Genomic DNA, 16,660 nt, shown 5'->3' with positions numbered 1-16,660 from the left:
ACGGGAAGCGGATGTGGGAACATGTTTAAACTGAACCAAAAAATCAACATAGCAAACGCTAACTGTGAAAGGTGAGTTTTTTTGTATCTAAGTTGCATAGTTTTGTATAGTGTTAAGAGTTTTTTGTCAATTGCGTCTTTAAGGGCAATGTAAAAGCTAAGCGACAGTTAACTTCCACAATGTTTGTATTGTTAGCTTATGCTAGCGGTCGAGCCATGTATTTTTATTCGTTCCTGTGTTCATAATGTTTTCTTGACTTTTAACGTGATAGGGTGTTACAGCGAAGAACTTGGGAGGCTGGAAAAGTGTCACAGAGTTATTCTGCTTGAATGTGTGGATGAGAAACGTTCCCTTCAACAAATAACCGAGGACTAAACATCAGATAATATTTGCGCCATGAATCCACCCAATCCGTTCGGCAGTCCACAAGGTGGAGCTTTCCAAGCCCCAAGCAACACTATGAAAACAGGTTTGTTCCAGACGTTTGGACAACAAAGTTCAAGCAATCAGCCCCCAACTATGGGATTTTTTCAACCATCAGCGTTTGGACAGCCATCGGTCTTAAATCAGCCCACACCTCATGGAAATACCATGTTTGGACAGGCCCCAGCCTTTGGACAGTCTTCTGCACAGCCCACAATAAGCCAAGCTCCAGCGTTTGGACAGCCGTCATTAGGAATGAGCAGCTCAGGCTTTGGGAGAGGCACAGCACCAGCTTTTGGACAGACTAGTGGACCAAACCAGAGTTCAGTCTTTGGGCAGACACCTGCATTCGGGCAGACTTCTGCATTTGGGCAGGCCCCAGGATTTGGCCAACAGCCCTCTGGGTTCGGAAACCCCCAGATGGCTTCTGGATCCACCACTGTCGTAGGGCAACCTCAGCCACTGGGATTTGGACAGCCTGCATTTGGACAGCCATCGTCTACCAGTGTCACCACCAGTGCATTTGGCACAGCTCAGAGTGTGACCCAGAGCCGAGCTTTTGCGCCATCTGAATTCAGTTTCAAGCCGGCCAATGAGGCACTTTTCAAACCCATCTTCAGTGCCAGCCCTGAGCCTGCTAATCCACAAACTACTTCAATGTCCAGTTCACCTTTTGGCAGCAGTGGGAACCAGACAAGCTCCAGCACCATGAGTAACAGCAGCACAGCCGCTGGCTTCTCCCTGTTGACAGGTGATAAACCGGGGTCGCTGGGCTTTAGCTTCTCACAGCCTGCTGCAGCCCCCTCCATCCCTGCTCTAAACAATCCACCAACAACTAGCAATAGTGGCGGTCCTGCAAACACTTTGCAGTTCACCTTTTCCCAGCCAGCCCCTCTCTCCAGCTCCAGCACTAAGGCATCCACCACCCAGCCCACCACCCCATCTTCTTTCAGCTTTACAGCCAAAGCCCCCCTACCCCAGACAACATCCCTTTTTGGAGGAACTAATTTTGGCCAGCCCCCGCCTTATCCTGAAACTAAAGGTCAAGCAGAGACCAGCACAGATGAGAAAAGGAGTAACCTTGAGGCCCTAGCAGATACAAATATATTTGCACGATTTGGCAAAGGCACCAAGCGCAAGGACGATCCAGCGACGCCCAGCAGTGGCCCAGAGAAGCCTGCCACTGAGGAGGATGTTTCAGCAGAAACAGATTCACCAAGACACCCCCCAAAGAGGCCCCTAATGAGGTCCCGTGGCCCACCGGGAAGCTTATTCAGTAGGGCACTGAGTGGTCTTCGTAGAGACGGCACTAACCCAGTAAGGCGAGAGGCCACAAAGGAGCAGGGATCGAAGTGGGACGAGACAGGGGGGGAAGATGTCCAAGGGCAGGGTGACGATCTGACTGCTACACCACCCGCTGTACAAACACTCACCAGGGAAGTGCTGGAAAAAGCTGAGGAGTTAGGTGAGATGCACAAATCATACACATTATGTTATCTGTCTTTTGCATCAAGTTTTGTTTATGAATTTTTTTAAGCTTATTTGCACCATGACAAGCAACTGTTGTATAGTGGAGAGTATCCTAAATGACTAGGAACCAGTTTCTTAGACTTTACTTCAAATTTGCCTTTGATTAACCAGTTTATCAGTGATTTTTTTTTTTTTCAGTTTTTAATGACATACTCTAAACTGCTGAATTGAAGAGGCTAGTTACAAGTTCTCCACACCTAATAAAAAAAAAAAACTTCAAATTAGTTTTTTTGAATTTTATTTGTGATACTTATTTGTGAGCAGCATCTAATACACATATATTCATTTTGTTTCTCTTTTCTTCTGTGAAAAACACAATAATTTTGGTTTTGATGAAGAAACCCAGATAGAAATCTTCATCTTGCTGAATTCCAAGTACAATAAATAAAGAAGTGTATTAGAATATGCTCATCATATCCTTTGCCTATTACCCATTATCCTTATCCAGATGCAGCAAAACCCCCTGACCCAAAGCTTGAAACCGTAACCCCTGTGAAACGTGGCGTACGCAGGGAGAGCTCGGACAGCCTCGGTGGCATGTCTCCTACTGACTGCACCACCATCCAGTGCAGGGAACTGCCTGCAGCCCTCAACAAAAAGGACACACTCACGAAGCACTTTGCTCGTTTCGGCAAAGTTTCTAAGGTGTTGTGTCGGCCTGGCAAGAACCTGGCTATAGTCCACTTTGACGACCATGTGAGTAACATTCATCATACTCGTCCTTACTAGAACAAGTTCACTTTACTCTATGGCTATGTTGAATTATCCAGCCTCTTCATGCAAACCATTCTCCCAATGTAGTCCTCAGCTGGCTTTGTTTTATTAGAACACTTTTATTTTTATTTGTTACACATAGTGTCAGCTATGTACCAGGCCAGCTATTTGCGAGAAGAACAGTATTAAAGCTGCTTTGCTCATGTTTTGAACTTCAACAAGTTTGAAAAAAAAAACTACTACTTGCAGGTTTGGTTTGTGGCATCATCTATGGAGCTCAGTTGCTTTGTGACACTGAAACACTAAGGATAACACCAAAAGTTAGCTAGCTAACCCACTTAACCTGCTTTTTGCGACAGGCCAAAGATGTTGATCATTTTCTTTTTCTTTCAGGCATCAGCAGCAAAGGCCAAGAAGAAAGGCAAAGTCCTGCATCGACATGAACTCCTCCTCTTGTGGCAGAGAAAGAAGCAAAGTAAATACGATGTATTTAATACAGCCCTACAAGTAAAACTAACTATGGAAAACAAGGACTTAGATTTACACTTATGTAAAGAGTCCTGAGCACTTTCATATCATCTTTAATTCATTGCAGCAATTAACTGTGTGTGTGTGTGTGTGTGTGTGTGTGTGTGTGTGTGTGTGTGTGTTTAGGTCCGGGGGAGAAAGGGAGCAGAGCTGCAGCAGGAAAGGAGGAGGCAGAGCAAGAAAGCCAGGAGGACACAGAGCCCAAGGCTGCCTCCTCCCCTCTCAGAAGACCTGCACTCAGAGCTCCTGCAGTTAGCAGCACAGTGGCCTTCAGCCGCAGGTAACACCACACCAGTATGAAAGTGTTTGTTATTATTGCAGGGTTTTGGAGTTAACTTTAGTTGTAATGCTTTCATGTACTTGGTCCAGACCAATTGACGTGCTAAACGGAGGTAAGAAAGTTGCTGCAGTGCTGTGGTTCTCTAACATGTGTACTTCTTTGTGCCAGCTCTCCAGTGAAGAAGCCACCACTGGTCAAGGGTCTGCAGTCAGACACTGAACCCCAGAAAGAGAGCAGCACGGAGTCCCAGAGCTCAGAGCGCCCAGTCCCCTCCTCCCTTCTCCACCTCATTGGTCAATTGGCAGAGACTGCTGAGGACAAGTACCGCCTCCTGGAGCAGAGAGACAAGGTCCTGCGTCAAGGTGATGCTACATCTCACAACAGTCTAATGCAGCCTTTTAACGTGGCTAAAAAAAAAAACACGAGAGTCATTTTAATTTGTGTGGCACAGGTCGGCCAAAGCGGACGGACCTGGACCTGTCTAAGGTGTTTGTGGGGACGTGTCCTGACATGTGTCCAGAGAAGGAGAGGTACATGAGAGAGACACGGAACCAGCTCAGCGTATTCGAGGTCTTCCCAGACACTGAGATGGTAATGTTCTTAAAGTTTATGTCTCACATTCAGACTGAAGAATATCTGCCTTTTTCAGCTGAGATAGGACAGTGAGGTGTTACATCATGTCTCTGGTATTCTTCCTTTACTCCCCTGCCAAATAAATTTGTGGTATAAGATCACATTGAAGTTTGTCTGTTCTCCAGGCATAAGGAATATGTAAATAGATATTGTAGCTTAAAGGATAAAGTAGCTGCTTCTGCAAATGGGAGCTTGTAGGTACTCTGAAGACAGGAGGGACACCGTGGACAAAAAATGAAACTATCACCTTCTGTCCCCAACCAGGTGGATCACGCAGCAGCCATCAAGGAGTACAGTCGCTCCTCGGCCGACCAGGAGGAGCCCCTGCCCTTTGAGTTGCGCCCTCTGCCTGTGCTCAGCAGGACCATGGACTACCTGGTGACTCAGATCATGGACCAGGGCCAGGACAACTACCGCGACTGGTATGACTTTGTCTGGAACAGGACCCGTGGTATTCGTAAGGTGAGGCTCTGCTTCAGATCAGCCGCCCTCTTCAGATATTGTCTGTAATTACATACAATTCTTGTGTGAATGGGGGCAAAAAATGATTTGCTTTGATTTGATTGAAGCTTCTCTTTTGAAGGTGCAAAGAAATGTCTGCAGCATTGAGTAGTACCAGGCAAACATTTTACCTACACGAATACATACCGTGTAGGTTTCACTGAATTGTGTGATATTGCCTTTTATCATTAAAGCACTTTGTCATCCTGAGAGCTACTTTGACAAAATCAAAGGGGCTGACAGCTCCTCATGTTTTATATTACTGGTTATATTGATTCACATATCATCTCAAAACACTCAAACTGATCTCCAAACCAAATCAGATGAATAAGATCATTTAACAAGTCATTACATATCAAAATCCAAAACATCTGAAACTCACATCAGACTAGTCGTTGAGTTGCGATTCAGTCAAACCTGAACGCACAGATATGAAATCACCACTGTAAATAAACCTCCATAAAAATTTCCCCAAACAATTAGAAATCAGAGAAAGAAGAAGCTCCTCAGTAAGTGATCAGTGATAGTTACAGTCAGTCAGTACGTCAATGGTACATCACAAACAGGAAGTTAAAATAGATGATTCAATGCACTTAATTTTCCAAAATGTAAACAAACATGGACTAAAAAAAAAACAGGACTCCAGTTGAAGCTCACAGCTTAACTCACTGTATCCATGGCAACATGTTTCCTCTTTGTTGGAATAGTTTAGTTTATCTGTTTCGTTATCAGGAGAGTTGCTGTCACTGCATGTTGCCTACAGCAGATCTGATGTAAACAAACTCGTTTGACTCACAACTGACAGATAATGATTTGTTGTTGTTGAAGTGGGGGGGGGGTTGTTATGTGGGGGAGTCTGTGTATTTGATGTAGTTGCATTCGGAGCAGATTTACTTTGCATCTATGGTTTGCATAGATTATATTCTGTGGATCTGTGGGAGCTACTGGGAGCCATCAAAATGCTAATAATCTGCAGTAACAAAATTCTTAGCTCACTGCTGCACTGTGCACCATGCTCCATTTAATTTTACATACATTTTTTCAACATAGGTTTCATTTATTTAAGAATAAATGTATGATGTATAGTTTGCAGGTTTGAGTTTTAGGCATTAGTTTTACATTACAAAGTTTGCCCTTTGGTGTGTAACAGCAAACCCATTGTTCCAACACACCTCCTGGGTCTAGTCGTAGAGGGTTAGACTTGACTGTAAAGTAAGTCTAACCCTGGAGCATGTATTACAGACTGATCCGTTCCTCTATCACACCCACAGGACATTACCCAGCAGCACCTGTGCTGCCCACATACAGTGTCGCTGATCGAAAAGTGCACACGCTTCCATGTGCACTGCGCCCACCATCTCTGCGAGGAGCACATGTCATCTTTTGACGCCAAGATCAACAACGAGAACATGACAAAGTGTCTGCAGAGTCTCAAAGAAATGTACCAGGACCTGGCTACACGTCAAATCTACTGCCCCCGGGAGGCGGAGTTCCGCCAGTACAACGTGCTGCTGAAGCTCAACGACGGAGACATCCTGCGGTCAGTCATGCAAACACACACACAGGATGATTAATAATAAAAATAACGATTAAATGTTCATAATATGTGAAGTGTCATTCCCCCCCCCCAAGACATTAGCTATGGAAAAGATTGTATACAGGCCCTGTGACTTATGAGTTTAGGGCATATTTTGTTGCTTTGTTCTACACTAAAGAAAAACCTCCTCACACTTCATGTCCACACAGTGAGGTGCAGCAGTTCCGTGACGATGTGCGTAACTCCCCTGAGGTGAAGTTTGCAGTTCATGTATTCACTGCAGTCAACAGCAACAACTTTGTGCGCTTCTTCAAGCTGGTGAAAGGAGCCTCGTACCTCGCCAGCTGCCTCCTGCACAGATACTTCAACCAGGTCAGAGACTCTATTCTTCCGCTAATGAATGAGGAGGAGGAAATCATGAACCTGTGAAAAGTTTCTGTACGTTGCATTATTTTAGAACTTTATTTGTATTAATCATGTGCACTGATAAGGTGAATCCAAGCAAAAGTCTCTTATGAATTTTCCATATTTAATCTATACCAGTCATCAAGGATGAGATGCATATCAAAGGGTATAAATTAATTAGTACAACTGCAACCAAATATTTAATTATTTCATTAATCTGAAGATTATTTTCTCCATTAATCTCTTTATCTATAAAATGTTTCCCAGAGCTCACAGTGACATCTTTAAATAATCAACCAACAGTCCAAAGCCCCACAGATTTCTCAGTTTACAAAGTAAACCAGCCACCATTCACATTTCAGCTAAACAATTAATCAATTATGAAAATAGTTGCATATTAATTTTCTGACTAATCAAGTACTCGACTAATCATTGCAGTTCTATGAATTAGATTTTAATTTTATACAACTGAAAAATGATTTGTGTGACAACGGTCTGCTCTGTTGTATACAGTGCTTGTTTATGGTTATTGGCATTAAAGAAGTTAATATGTTTGGAAATGTCACACGATGGAACAAGCAGTAATGTGAATGTTGTGTTGTTCAATATTTCCATTCTGTTTCTTTATTCTTTCCTGTTTGTTTTTGTTGCTGTGCAGGTCAGAGCGAAGGCCTTGAAGACCCTCAACATTGCCCACACTGTGGGTCCGCGGTCGACTGCGTTTCCAGTTGAGGACATAGCTCGGATGTTTATGTTCCCCGACATCGCAGAAGCTACTGACTTCATCCAGCAGTACGGCCTTAATGTCAGCGATGGGTAAGTGTCTACTTGTGCTCTGATGTGGTTTTTTGGGGGGTTTTTTTTAGAAATATTTTAATTAAGTTACACACTTCTATTCCTCAGAGTTGTGCCTGTGCAACCTGACTGGGCTGCAGGTGCTGCCTCGTGCTACCAGTAGTGACAAGGACACTAGCAAAACACAGAACTAGAGAAGAATCAGTCAGGAAGGAGAAGGAGAGAGCAACTGTCTGTGGCAAACACATGTAAAACCATTCCCTTTCTGGGAGTTGTGTTGCTTTTGCCTCTCCATTGCACCTGTTGTCACTTTCACTTGCACCAAAGCAGTTGAAACTGATTCACAATCACTTGTGCTTCCTAAATGGACAGATTGATATCCCTGAAGTTTAAATGACTCTGTGTTATACTGTGATGATGAAGTATTCCCTTCATTTTTTTTGAGCAGTGTATTAACAAACAGACAGACAGGCAAACAGGACCAAACACATAACCTCCTTAGCAGAGTTAGCAATCATAAGTCACTGGTATTGATCAAGTTGAGCTCTGTCCACCTGAGAGAGGAATGTTATGGCATATCGCAGTATTTTGTGCAAATGTTGTTGTTTTGGTCACAGCATTGTTGAGCTGAGTCGTACAGCGTATCAGGAGCCAGAGCTGCCGCTGTCCCAGAAGAAATCCGAGGTCATCCTGGCAAAGAAAACAGTGCTGGTTGGAGAGGTGGTGAATGGAGGCCCCCTCCCCAACCCTCCCCAGCACATTCCTGTCTGCAGCTTTGACTCCCAGAACAAGTACCGTGGAGAGGGCCCTCTGGCTGAGCCCACGTCAAGCCAGTATAAAGGTACTGCTTCCATTTTACATGTCCTAACCCTGGCACAGACATGCTCTCCATTGACTACTGTTTGTGTACAGAGTTGGAAAGGAAAGAGGTGAAGTAAAATACAGATTTTGCTGCATTGTCGACCCACTGGTTCATTTTTATGAGGAAGAAAACACTGTGACAGTACCTGTGTCATTTCAATAGACATTGTTAAATCCATTATGAGGAATAAGAACATAATCTTATCACATCAGTGTAGAAATTCAAATTCATTCACTGATTTTCTTCATTGTCTCAGTTGTTGCTGCCAAGTTGGAGGTTAAGGCATCCCCCAGCGCTGAGCTGCAGCCGCAGGTCACGTCACTTCTAGACACTCCCTCTGCGTTCGTGCTGCCTCCAGCTGTTACAGATGAGCCCAGTTACAGCTCGGCCCTCCCAGCAGACGCCCAGCAGCTCTTCCAGCCGATATCTCAGCCTCAACCTGTCAAATCCCCATCACCTCCCGCCAAACCTCGGCCGGTGTACAGCGATGAGGTGGGGACGATAGATGGTCTGATTCATTCTCACTGAACTGCCTGCACTGTAGTTACTGTAAACTTTTCCCTCTGTATGTCTGACTGATGCTGTAAATATGGTGACTTAGGAACAGTGGTGGGAAGTACATTTACTCAAGAACTCAAGTATTTACTTAAGTAATTTTGGGGTACTTATATGCAACTTTATACCACTGCCTCACCACATTTCAGAGGAAAATATTACACTTTTATGTTACATTTATATTTCTGTAGTTACATTGCAGTGATGCATTGTTATAGATAAAACTATTCAGGCTGAAAAAAGGTTTTACCATTGGACCTGTACTGACCGGCTGTGTTGTACCTGCAGGACATAATGGCTGAACTGGACTGCGTGATTGAAGAGGTGGTTGAAGCAGTAGTGAGGGAGGTAGCTGATGTCGGTGCCAGCTACGCCACCACTGCTCTTGCGTAAGTTGACGTGATCTATAGTCCATCCATCTTCTGTACCAGCTTTTCTTGTGCTTAAGTTGAAATAACATACCTTAACATGCTGCTCTATTACCTTTGTGGTTCTACAGCGAAAGCAGTTTGCAGGTGGAGACACTGGTGGATGAGGTGTTGGGACAGATGCTGCAGGAGGTGTCCTCCACCGAGATCAAGTTGGAGCAGGAGCGTGTTGCTGAAGAGAAGCGCAAGCTTGAAGAAGCCAGGTTGGTCTAGCGACAGTGAAGCACAGCCTGATATTGACATGTTGATTACAGCACGCTGCGATTTATCATGACCCTCGGCTCGGTTAAGAAACATCTTCTACCCTGAACCAAAAACCAGGACACAAATTAACCATTGTCATCTCTGTTAATTTTTTAAAATATTTTTATACAAGCAGAAGTGTAAACTGTGAGCAAAGCATCCAGAGTGTGGCTGCGCAATGATTTAGTACTCACCCATATTCTGGTTTTAATTTACCAGGAGGAAGCAGGAGCACGAGGCTTTCCTGGTTCAGTTCAGCTTCTCTCTCTGCACAGAGCTCATCCATGAAGTTTTAGATGAGACCATCAAGGAGACGGCTGCCTCTGAGATCCAGTAAGATTTTAAAACTCATCCAAATTTGATCTGAATTTGAGTGTTTGAACATTTTACATGGGCTGTTAATAATACCAGCTCTCAAAGTAGGTTACATAAATAACATGACTCATAATTATTTGTGAAAACAGGAGGAAAGGGGATTTTCTTCTCATTTCTTTGATGAATTTAATTGTAATCTTTTTATTTGTTAACCTCTTCCAGGCAGGCAGTGAATGAGAAAGCAGAGTGTGTGGCTAAATGCACAGAGCAGGTCTGCACCAGTCTAATTGAGGAGACTCTGAATGCAGATATTGCTCTGATGGTTGAAGAAATCCTCGATGCTGAGCTGCAACGTATCCACAAGTACATCAAAAGGTAAGAAAACAGAAAGCCACAGCTCATCTCACACAAAACCCAGACAGACATTTCTTTGCTGGGCCAATATCAAATATTTGACAATATCGACCAGTCAAACTGACACACTAGCATGTCATTGTAACACAGTAAATTATAAGAGGATATTTAATTGTATCTGTAACCTTTTTCGTCCCTTCTCCTCTGCACCACCAGGTGGCGTGATGTGGTAGCAGTTCGTCGGCAGCTGAAGAGACAGATGAGAGGTTTCCCTGCAGCTCCTTGCTGTGTGGACCCTCGATTCAAACTCAAGGCTCTGGCTCCCAGCGCCCCTGCACAGCCCTCCATAGCAGATCTGGCCCGTGGTCTGATCAACCTGGGAAACGCCGGCACCCTAGCCCTGTCCAGCACCAGGTATTTTCATCTCCAAGTAGCTCTCTGGACAACGTGAGGTCTAATGAAAGGCATTTATTACATAGTTAACAGTATTTGATGTATGATTGTTTGGTCACTTTACTGCTCCAGTAAGTACTAAACATGTTCTGGATCTTGTGAAGGTTATTAAAGATGAGGCAAGAAGCAATCCACCAGATGAGAGTCCACTACTACTATCAGCAGCTGCTTGAGTAAGTCTTGAGTTGATTAGTGTGTTTGTTCAGTCTGAGGTTCATGTCACCACGACATGAGTTTTGACTCTTCTTGATGTTGTCCTCAGGGAGACGGTGTGGGCGCCGCTCGACCTGCCAGCACTGGTGGCAGAAAACATCCCTGACCCACCCGACCGCATCTTCTGGAAAGTTGCTGTCCTCTTACCCAGCGACCACGAGAGCGTAGCCAGCCTGGCAGACAGGTAGGCAGCTTGCAGTGCAACATGAGGGTTGACACAGTAACAGCAGTTGTGACAGGCAGATATTTCATTTTCCTTAAATATTTGGTTAATGTGTGAATACTGCACCCGGTATTCATCAAACCTGTCACTGAGCTTGTCCTCCTGTCTTTTGTATTAGGATCCTGTCAGACTGGCTGGAGGTGAAACTTGGTGGTGACAAGGCGTCTGAGGTCAGAGAGGAGCAGCCAGATGGCACACTGCAGACCCTCTGTGTCACCAACACACTGCAGGAGAAAGGACAACGCACTCACAAAGTCCACATCAGCGTCAAGGTTAGATCAGACTGCAGCTTGTATGGACGACTGCAGCCAAACACTTAGAAAACAGCCATAACATAAAGAGGTTTTTCTCCACTATGCAAATGATTTCCTGCTCATCTACAGGCTCATTGATCATTTTCTACTTTTCCTGTGCACACCTACTTTTTTAGAATGAGCTGTTGATTTAGGTAAACCAACCATTATATATTTTTTTCTTTGTTTAGTTTTTGTGTCTTTTGCAGCCCCATTACTAATTTCTTCTTTTGCATTGTCACCTTTTACTCTCATATTGACTGACAACTCCACCTCAATGTAACTCTCAACTCTCAGTCAACTGTGAGCACCATGTGAGCCCCTCTGTACCTGAACTAACACTGACTAACTAACACAACAAGACACAGCTGCCCGAGAAATATTTAGTAGCTATGTGTCCACCTACTTTAAAACCCTGCAGCTTGTGCTCTGTCTTCCATCTCCCACTCACTCTCGCGTCTTTCTGTATTGATGTAAAATTAAACAAATTAAAAGAGAGGTTTGGCACTATCCATTATTTTATTTCAAATTGAATGTATATTCATCAGCAAAGCATCAAGCACTATAGTTGCTCCACTATATATCTTAATCTATTAATTACCCACATTAGTATAATAGTGTAAATATTTGTATCTACTCTCTCTATATCATTTTGTAGTTATTTAGGTAGATGAAAATATTATCTGGCCTGCTGTGGCACTTTTCTGACCGCTCCTCTTCTTCTTCTTGTGTCGCAGGCGTCCCGAGGTCCGCTGACTGAAGACGGCCTGTCCAAAATGGAGGAGAGCTGTGAGCTCCACGGGACAGGAGCTCTGATCATGTTGCTCCCTGCCATGCCCATCGTGGAGCCCGGGCACGATGAGCAGGATGTACCTCTGCTGTCAGCCTTGCTTCAGCTCAAACAGCTACAACAGGCCAGCACCTGGCACTGCCCCCTGCCCCTGGTCGTTCTGGTGCCAGGGCCTGATGGTGGCACTGGTGACACACAGAAACTCGTAGAAGGTAATTAACGACAGTAATAACGTGATTAGTAGACTCTAAGATTTAAGTAACGGTCATGAGTATAAACACAACCTCAGATCAGTTATGCATTAATAAAAAAGCAGGATGTTGAAGCTGCATTCTATGTCAGTCTGCTTTTCTGAAATAATCTGCAAAATATGTTGATCCTCTGTCCCTCAGCTCTGATGCTGCACACACTGGTGAAGGAAGGCCTGATATCAGAGTACACATTCTTCTTCATACCAGAGACCACTAGTGACATCCAGGGATCCAAACAGGTACGACACGTACCCAGGGGCGGGGGTGAGAGAGTTCAATGAGGGAGAAAAGATTGTTTTTCTTACTTCAGCGTATTTTCAGTTTCTCTCTCTTTTCCTTCCTTCTCATCTTATCCTTCTCTTTGTCTGATTTTAAAGTGAGCTTCTGAAAAGAGAGACAGGATATATGTCAGTATCTTTCTTCTCTGACACAAGCTGTCAGTCCAGCAAGTTATTGTTCAAATCAAATTGATCAGCTGAGGTGGCAAACCCAAAGCTTGTATCATCTCCTCCTCCGTCTTGCTCGCCTTGTTGAGTCACTCCTTTACCTTAGCAAGTTGCCTCTTTATGGTCTTTATGGTTTGTCTTTTTTTTTTTACACTTTGTTTATTGGGTTTTGCAAAAACATACAATGGTGTCATTCGAACTTTTACAAAAAATACAAAAATATATAGTTCCTTAATGAAGACATTATAAAAAATGCGACGATTAACAAATTGCTAACCACAAAAAATTTTTGAAAATGTCTGTCTGTCCAATAATTAAGTCTTCTAAGTCTTTATGGTCTATTAACTCGCTCCGCCTTCTCTCCCACCTCCCCTGTTGCCCCTGTTGTGTGTCTCTAGCTAAGCCAGGCGATGCGTTGGCTGCTCGCCCATGCTCCACCACCCTTCCCTCTCTCCTGTCAGACCCTGGTGCAGCTTGTCGAGGCCACTTTGAGTCGTGAGTTCAGTCCCAGAGTTTACACCCACCGACAGGAGCGAGCCGCCGCGCGTCTTCCTTCCCAGGACCCCGCACCTGTCATCCAGCTGTACAACGCCGTCCTGGCTCACGTTGCTGACAAAGTCTCATCACAGGATCTCTGCAAACTCTCGTGGCCGCCCGGCGAGTTCTGCCTGCCTAATACCCGGGACTTTGTTCCTCATCTGGGCTGGAACTCGACTCAGCACCTGGCCTGGCTTCGCAAAGCCATCCTCAGCCTGCAGCTGCCACAGTGGGATCAGCTATCTCCCACTGGTCAGTAACTCAGACAACTTTAGTGTCATTTTTGTTTGCATTTTCCCACTCCTGTGTAATCTGAGTACAAAAGAAGTCAATAATCCATGTGTTGTACTTCCTACTTCATCCTTCCTTCCTTTATTATCTCTCCCCCTCTCTAGACTCATGGTCTGAGCTCTGCTCCTCCATCTATCACTACGCCGCTCAGATCCCAGTCTCACGTTGCAGTCAGCCTCTCTTGATGTCACGGCTGGAAAACCTTCTAGAAAGGGTCATGCTGAAAGGTCACCGTACCCGAACCCCCAGATCCAAGGTAACCATGGGAAACTGGAGCAATGCAGATGGGAGTGTGTGTCCAGCCTACAACCAGATCCCCTGGGATGACGTGCTGGTCATCTGCATAGACCACAAACTGAAAGACTGGCACATACCTGGACCGCCTGCCTGTGAAGGTGAGGGCTTTCTTGTGGAAAGTTATTTCACTGTGGTTTAGATCAACACACATTTTCCACCTGTACCAGCAGACACTGTAGGACCTGTATTTTAATATGTAACTATGTTTGTCTTGTTGTTAAAGATGCTGTGACAGAGGATGGGGAGATCCTGGTTTACTTCCCCACAGAGTCACTGAAGGGTTTCCAGCCACCTGAGGAATGGACCCAGGCCATCAAGCAAACACACAAGGAGAAGCATCAGGACATGGAAGGGTGAGGAAGCGTCATTGGTCTTCTAGACTGTTGAGCAACTGACATGGACAACAGCTCCTGCTACTACTTCCTAAGGTCACTAACCTCAGCTAAAGGCTGAGGTCACCAGTGTTGTGTACATCCAGTATGTGCTATGGCGTCAAATAAATTGCACAGTTGGTGTACTCGACCATAAGTGTCATAACATTAAAGTGAGTCAGGGGAAATTTATTAGAGGCAAACGTACACATTCTGATGTTCATACAATGTATATTGTAACTAATTATTTCAAGAGCTGCTTCTTGCAACTTTGACTTCCTTTCCCTCTCACTCAAGTTTGAATGAAACATGACTGAAGATGGACCTAGTTTTCAAGAACATACGAGAAGTGGCATCACAGTGACTTTGCATTTTCTGTTTCACACTGGTCCAACTTTTCTAAACCTCTCCCTGTCTCCCTCCTTCATCCTCACCTCCCTCTACCATCTTCAGGGCAAGTGCAGCTGCCTGTGCCACACCCACCAGTCTGTTCCTCAGACAGAGGTTGTTCCACACTTTGCTGGAGCCCCTCGAGGCCACGGCAGCCCCCCTGGACATCACACACAGTCCCACGCCACAGGAGCTGCTGGCCCACAAAGTCCTCCGGAGCTTAGAGGAGGAGAAGGCTGAAAGCAAAAGGTACAGCAACAGCTCTGCTGTTAACATAGATGCAGTGCATGTAGGGTTGATGTTGATACACCATTTTGCTTATAAACAGTATTGAAAGGGCAGGTGTATGAGAATGAGGACTGAATCATTTTATCATTAAGTACAGAATGAGATAAATTATCTATAATTATCTGGTTTACTATTTTTCTTACTAAAGAAATTGTTGAATTAAATTGAAGGTTACTATTTGTTTCATTGGTAAAATGAATGATTCAATTTCTGTTGCAATTTCTTATTTGCCAAAGATAATCTACAGTATGGTTGTGTCATGTCTAACACACACCACTGTATCTCTGCACAGGAGCATGGATCAGCTACAACGCTGGCTGGACGGGGACCCCTTGGACCACTTGTCCACACCGGTCTTCGTTCCATCCTCCACCCTGCTGTCCATGCCCACAACCATAATTCAAGCCCCCACAGCCAAGAATAAAGATGTTGCAGTTGCGCAGGTACGACATCTCTTCTCTCTCTCTCTCTCTCTCTTCCATGATTCGGGGTCTTTTCTTTTCAAGAACCCGTTGAGAAGCAAGTTTGGCCGAACCGAGCCTTACACTTGAAGCCAGTTTGTGTTGGATTTTACATTAAAATAAATGTGGCTGCAAATGACAAGAGATTGAATTTGAGTATTTTGTAAATGTTGCAAGTACAGTTTACAGTTGTCATGCATTCTCTTTGTCTTGATTTTTCAGGAGCCTGACGATCTGTCGGAGAAAGCAGACTGGCCTAAAACCGTGCCTGTGTCTATGGCGTGGCGACTGAAGGAACTCCATCGACAGATTGTGGCAAGCCAAGAGGAAGAGATGGCCTGCAGACTGAAGCTGAACAGTCTGCTTAACATTGTCGATGACTGATGAACTGTTGCCGCACAATATTTTTAACATCTTTGGATTTATTCAGATGTTTGAGAAGTGAGGACAAAAAAGCCATTCGTCTCCATCGACAGACCACTGTGATGTATTTGCTGAGTCACTGTCTTGCGAATTTCTCATCTTTAGTCTGTTGAGGTCTGATTCACTGACTGGAACCATGTGGGTCATATTTTTTGTTTTAATTAAGGTCTGGGTGTGAAGAAGTAGAGAAGAAATTCAAGATTTCTACTCTTGGTTTAATTTTTGTACCATTGATTTAGCATTTATAACTTTTAAATGTGTGTGTCTATAAGTACAAATACAGTCTGTTGGTTTTTGCACAAACCTGATGAGATGCTGACTCGTGAAGTGTGTTAAAACCTGTAGAAAAGCTGCTTTTTCTCATCAGTCATTAACACATTGAATTACTTGGATTGTGCTTGAACACTTAACGGCTTCAGCTTTAGTTTGAACTTATTTTTGTACTGTTATGAAATTGTTGTATAAATATTGAATAAAAATGATATTTTTCATGTAAATTTCCCACTTAGCTTCATTTAGATGCTGTCACCATAATCAATTTGTGAGCACATGTGTGGTATTTATCCTAGCAGCGCTCTGATTGGAGGACCTCACGGCAGACCCGCCCATTTCTCCGCCCAGTCGGTGCGTGATTGGACAGACGAGTCTCTGCTCATGTCTCTCCATGTAGAAAACTCCTCGGACGGCACCGCCATGTGTCCTGGGGAATGTAGTCCCTACTCTATTGAACGATGAATTATGGTGTCTTCAAAGAACTACAGTTCCCATGAAAACAGCAGAAGGGGCCGCGGCTTCAGAACAGGTGAAAAGAAATTCATTCATATGGTTCA

The 16,660-nt window shown here is 44.3% G+C and overlaps 1 protein-coding gene across 1 annotated transcript; it reads left to right on the top strand.

The window, feature by feature from the left end:
* The first annotated feature begins 1 nt into the window (after position 1).
* On the top strand, positions 2-16,272 carry mcm3ap (minichromosome maintenance complex component 3 associated protein). Its single transcript, XM_022740214.1, has 29 exons — positions 2-71; positions 272-1,888; positions 2,402-2,649; positions 3,061-3,142; positions 3,322-3,475; positions 3,644-3,837; positions 3,927-4,066; positions 4,373-4,570; positions 5,881-6,149; positions 6,356-6,518; positions 7,210-7,367; positions 7,964-8,187; positions 8,465-8,700; positions 9,052-9,152; positions 9,263-9,394; positions 9,654-9,767; positions 9,972-10,124; positions 10,320-10,517; positions 10,661-10,729; positions 10,819-10,953; positions 11,111-11,264; positions 12,023-12,287; positions 12,468-12,565; positions 13,171-13,561; positions 13,705-13,995; positions 14,121-14,250; positions 14,722-14,907; positions 15,239-15,389; positions 15,630-16,272. The coding sequence occupies exons 2-29, from the start codon at positions 397-399 to the stop codon at positions 15,789-15,791; spliced, it is 6,288 nt and encodes a 2,095-aa protein (XP_022595935.1). The 5' UTR covers positions 2-71; positions 272-396; the 3' UTR covers positions 15,792-16,272.
* The last annotated feature ends 388 nt before the right edge of the window (positions 16,273-16,660 follow it).

This window comes from Seriola dumerili, unplaced genomic scaffold (assembly GCF_002260705.1).
Source record: "Seriola dumerili isolate Sdu_G_001 unplaced genomic scaffold, Sdu_1.0 BDQW01000052.1, whole genome shotgun sequence".
Classification (NCBI taxonomy): Eukaryota; Metazoa; Chordata; class Actinopteri; order Carangiformes; family Carangidae; genus Seriola; species Seriola dumerili.
Note: the sequence above shows the minus strand (reverse complement) of the source record. Positions and strands in the feature narration are given on the sequence as shown.

Excerpts from the sequence above, each read along its gene's own strand:
- mcm3ap (XM_022740214.1), top strand. The coding sequence starts at position 397 with ATGAATCCACCCAATCCGTTCGGCAGTCCACAAGGTGGAGCTTTCCAA. Across the intron at positions 3,143-3,321 it reads GTGGCAGAGAAAGAAGCAAA|GTCCGGGGGAGAAAGGGAGC; the intron begins GTAAATACGATG and ends GTGTGTGTTTAG. Across the intron at positions 12,566-13,170 it reads ACATCCAGGGATCCAAACAG|CTAAGCCAGGCGATGCGTTG; the intron begins GTACGACACGTA and ends GTGTGTCTCTAG.